The sequence below is a fragment of the Geospiza fortis genome, unplaced genomic scaffold (genome assembly GCF_000277835.1).
Source record: "Geospiza fortis unplaced genomic scaffold, GeoFor_1.0 scaffold333, whole genome shotgun sequence".
NCBI classification, from domain to species: Eukaryota; Metazoa; Chordata; class Aves; order Passeriformes; family Thraupidae; genus Geospiza; species Geospiza fortis.
In genome coordinates, this window is record NW_005054347.1 from 2,918,461 (window position 1) to 2,922,522 (window position 4,062).

The 4,062-nt window shown below is 50.3% G+C and overlaps 1 protein-coding gene and 3 non-coding genes across 4 annotated transcripts in view; all 4 read left to right on the forward strand.

Moving 5' to 3' along the window:
- The first annotated feature begins 64 nt into the window (after positions 1-64).
- RPS8 (ribosomal protein S8) overlaps positions 65-4,062 on the forward strand; it is a 4,399-nt gene continuing 401 nt past the window's right edge. The window contains exons 1-7 of the mRNA XM_031058668.1: positions 65-74; positions 165-178; positions 430-482; positions 619-835; positions 1,213-1,312; positions 2,700-2,875; positions 3,656-3,785. Of these exons, the coding sequence (XP_030914528.1) occupies positions 65-74; positions 165-178; positions 430-482; positions 619-835; positions 1,213-1,312; positions 2,700-2,875; positions 3,656-3,785 (700 nt within the window). The remainder of the gene's footprint in view (positions 75-164; positions 179-429; positions 483-618; positions 836-1,212; positions 1,313-2,699; positions 2,876-3,655; positions 3,786-4,062) is intronic.
- Positions 576-660, forward strand: LOC115948108. The gene has a single exon (XR_004081953.1). It is a non-coding gene; the product is annotated as a small nucleolar RNA SNORD55/SNORD39 (small nucleolar RNA).
- LOC115948110 lies at positions 1,018-1,121 on the forward strand. Its single transcript, XR_004081955.1, has one exon. It is a non-coding gene; the product is annotated as a small nucleolar RNA SNORD46 (small nucleolar RNA).
- LOC115948109 lies at positions 3,105-3,177 on the forward strand. The gene has a single exon (XR_004081954.1). It is a non-coding gene; the product is annotated as a small nucleolar RNA SNORD38 (small nucleolar RNA).

Sequence of the window (4,062 nt, forward strand, 5' to 3'; positions counted from 1 at the left end):
GCGCGGGGGGGGGGGGGGGGGGGGGGGGGGAGCCGCTGGCGGGGGGAGGATGAGCGGGCCCAACATGGCGGCTGGTGGAGGATGAGGGTGGGCGGCCTCGTCTCGCTGCGCCTTAATTTCTTGCAGGTCCTGAGCGCTGGGCTCTCTCCCGGTGTCTGCTGCAGATGAGCAGATGCGGGTGAGGTGGAACAGCATTTAGTGGGCCCATCAGGAGGGGTGCGGGCTGGCGTTGTGGAACGCTGCGCAAGTTGGCAGCTTGGGCCCTTGCGGGAGGTGGCGTGCTCTGCAGAGATTGTCCCCGCTGGGGACCCAGCAGGCTGAGTTGATTCGGGGTGTCTCTCGTAGGGGCTCAGCGGACGGGTGGGATGGGGGTCCCTTCCTATAGCGGACCTACCACATCCTGCCAGTAGCGTAGGATGATTGCTGTAGCGTGCCTGTCACATCGGCATCGGGCGCTTCCCAGAGAGCGCCGAGCACGCGAGGTACGTTGGGAGGCAGCTTCCCAAGGAGAGCACGGAAGAGGGGTTCTGTCTGCTTGTACAGCTGTGCTGGAAGGGATGTGCTCGGGGCAGGTCTGAGTATCAATGATGAAGCATCTCTAACTGCTGCATAAGGCTGAGTGCACTGTGCGGATACCAACCTTGGAGAGCTGAGGACTCAGAGCCGTGCCCTGCTGCTGCAGCCGGCTGGGCTGGTGGCACCCTCTGACCACGCTGCTCTCCATTCAGGTATCTCCCGGGACAACTGGCATAAGCGTCGCAAGACTGGGGGCAAGAGGAAGCCCTACCATAAGAAAAGGAAGTATGAGTTGGGGCGACCTCCTGCCAACACTAAGGTGAGTGATTGAGCAGAGTTGGTCGGAATTGCTGCAGCAACTCGAGTTGCTGCTTCTGTGCTATTAGAGGTTTAAATCCCTGCTGTTTGGTATGGGGTTGAATATCTGACCATCTTTCTCTAGAAGGTTGTATTTGCCCCTCTGCCGATGGAAAGCAGCGATACATTTTTGCAGTAAGAGGCAATTGGAGTGATGAAGCTTTCACCTTAGGTAGATGCAACAGACCGTTCTGGTCATTTACTGTATCTGCCGATGCTGGGGTTTGTCATAGTTACACTGACCACATTGCCTTCGAGGTTGGGGCTGTGCTGGGCTCCTGTGAGGGCCGTGCAGCATTCCAGCGCCAAGAGCAGCCCGGTGTTTGTTTCTGACTGCAGATTGGCCCACGCCGGATTCACACCGTGAGGGTGCGGGGCGGAAATAAGAAGTACCGAGCCCTTCGCTTGGATGTCGGCAACTTCTCCTGGGGGTCAGAATGTAAGTATGTGCTGAGCCCACTGCGTGGGAGGGAAACCTGTGCTGGTCTGCAGGACTGCTGCACAGTGGAGGGATGCAAGCATGGATTTGTGGGCTTGGAGCTGCATCCTGAGCATCCTGGAGCTTGCAGCTGAAGCAGCATGCATGGTGATGATGATAACTTTGACCTTATGTGGCCTTAGGGGACCTGGATTTCCACTAAGTTCACAGTGATAGGAGTGTCATAGTTACACTGAGTGACATGCTTACCTTAACTTTTTATGGGGGAGGGGGACTAAAAAGGGGCTGAAATCCTATATATGAGTAGTTCTTCAGAAACACAAGTTTTGTCAGTGAGTGAGTATGGTTACTAAAAGTTAAGTGATGTTGAGCAACAGAGAAAGATGCTGAGGATGCTTGTGAAAAGGCCTGACCCTAGAACAATGTTACGTTAGCATGTGCAATTTCATATTTCTGCTTTGCTAAGCAAAAGTGGTAAGCCCAGAAGCAAGAGGGGGATTCTGTCATATTTTCCCTGAGCAAGATGGGTTTTCTTTGCTTTATGAGCAGACAGCAGTATCACTTGAGCCTGGGCCCAGCCAGTGTTGAGTGCTGAGTAGGATGGTAAAACAGCAGTAAGGAGGGTGGTGGCTTAGTGACCTGCATGGTGTGAGGGGATGGGACATGCTTTCGGTTATCTCAGAGCATTGTCTGTGCAGTGAAAAGTGTCATTACAGTCAGTATTGCACATGTGAAGGGGCTGAGTGTACCTTGCAACATGGACAAGGTATGTGAGTGAAGGGAGAAAACCCACCTTGTGCCTGATCTTTGTGTATGTGCAGGGCTGTTTTCAGGGCAGGCGACTGCTAAACAGTCAAATCTAGTAGCTAAGGCTGCATGCTTCAGGTGGGTCTTGGAAGGGTGAAAACACCAGCTTTCCTTCTCAATTTGCTCATAGACCGTCATGCTGTAGAAATGGCTTCTGAGATGTGTTGCGGGGCAGTCCCACTCAGTATGGCTTAATTCAGTAATTATAGCAGGTGCATACAGCATTGAGCCCTGTGGGCAGTGTTAGTTGGCATCTGCTCATCTTGCTAGTCTGGAAAGTTGTTTTCTGGAATTGCTTAGATACTTTGGAGATGAGTTCCAGCAAGGCTACTGATGCTGATTTTACATGTAGGAGGGATTTTGTTTCCAGGTGTAGATTTCTGTCCTAACAACAGAAAGTTTGACAGATGAAAAATAAATGCATCTTCTAGTTAAATTTAATTCAATGCCAGGCAGGCTGGAAGATACTGGATGGGGTGTTGAGTGCAAAGTTATTTAAAGGGTATGTGCGAGATGCTGTGAGCTGCATACTCAGCTGTCTGATCCCTGTAGGTCTGAACTCATGCTCTTCTCTTGAAAGGCTGCACTCGCAAGACCAGAATTATTGACGTTGTGTACAACGCTTCCAACAACGAGCTGGTGCGGACAAAGACGCTGGTGAAGAACTGCATCGTGCTCATCGACAGCACCCCGTACCGGCAGTGGTACGAGGCACACTATGCCCTGCCCCTGGGACGCAAGAAGGGCGCCAAACTGGTACGCCTGGGCTTCTCCTTTGGGCTCCTGCCAGAGGCACTTACCCATCCTGGACAGACAGTGCCTGCCAGAATAGGGTTGGGTACCAGCAGTACTTGTCCGAGTTGTGTTCCCATCGGTTGGTTCCCAGGATAAGTCTGGCTCTCTTAATGGAGTGCTCAGTAGCAGGAGCTCTCCCAGAAGCATTACACCCATTTGTGCACAAGGACCTGCCTGTCAAGATCTTTGTCTTCTAATGATGATACCCTTGTCCAGTTCTGCTACTGAAGGGAGAGCGATGACAATTTAGGATGCTGAGGAAGACTTTGTAGGTTGGGTTCTTGTGCTGGGCAGTGATTGCTTTGGTGAGAAGCTTGGGGATTGCTAATTGAACTTACGCCTGTTTTTAAGTGTCTTGAAACTACACTGAACCATTAATCTATTAATCAAACCCTGGATTGCTAGGAAAGAGTATTCACTGCTTTTTGTAGGAGGAGGGGTTGGTTCACCAGGGAAACCTTTGCAGTTTCATTGACTTAAGAACAGCCTTCCCTAGGGTAATGTGCTCAGTTGTCAGCAGTGACTGGTTAGCAATGTTACTTACATTTCTTGGTCTCAAAAGTGAAATGCAGCACCTGGTTCTGTGAGATGAAAGTATTTGTACCTCAGCCAGGTATGACTTTGAAAACAGTACAGTGTTGAGAATACAAGGGCTTCCTTCATGGTAGTGGAAAACACCTGTGTTAGTGGAAGGTGGCCATTTGTTAAACTACTTTTTTTTGCTTTTGGTCTTGGATTTAGACTCCTGAAGAGGAGGAAATACTGAACAAGAAGCGTTCAAAGAAGATCCAGAAAAAATATGATGAGCGAAAGAAGAATGCCAAAATAGCAAGTATTCTTGAGGAGCAGTTCCAGCAAGGAAAGCTACTTGGTGAGTCCCTGGCAGCATTAATGTAACTTGCTCTTTTATGTTCTCCAGAGATACCCCACTTGTGGCAGGATGGGGAGTCTGGCTACCCAGGCTTCTGCAGTTCATTATTCCTGTTGGGGCTTTGAGAAAGAAAGGGGCTCAAGACTAGCAAAATGAGCAAGTGTGTGTCAGAAAAATGTGCTGCAGGCATCTGAGAGCTTTAATGTTTCAAGCTCTGGCAAACAGTTGAGTGTTCTGAAGTCTTCTGGTGATGAGACCTTTGTCCAGTTCTGCTGCT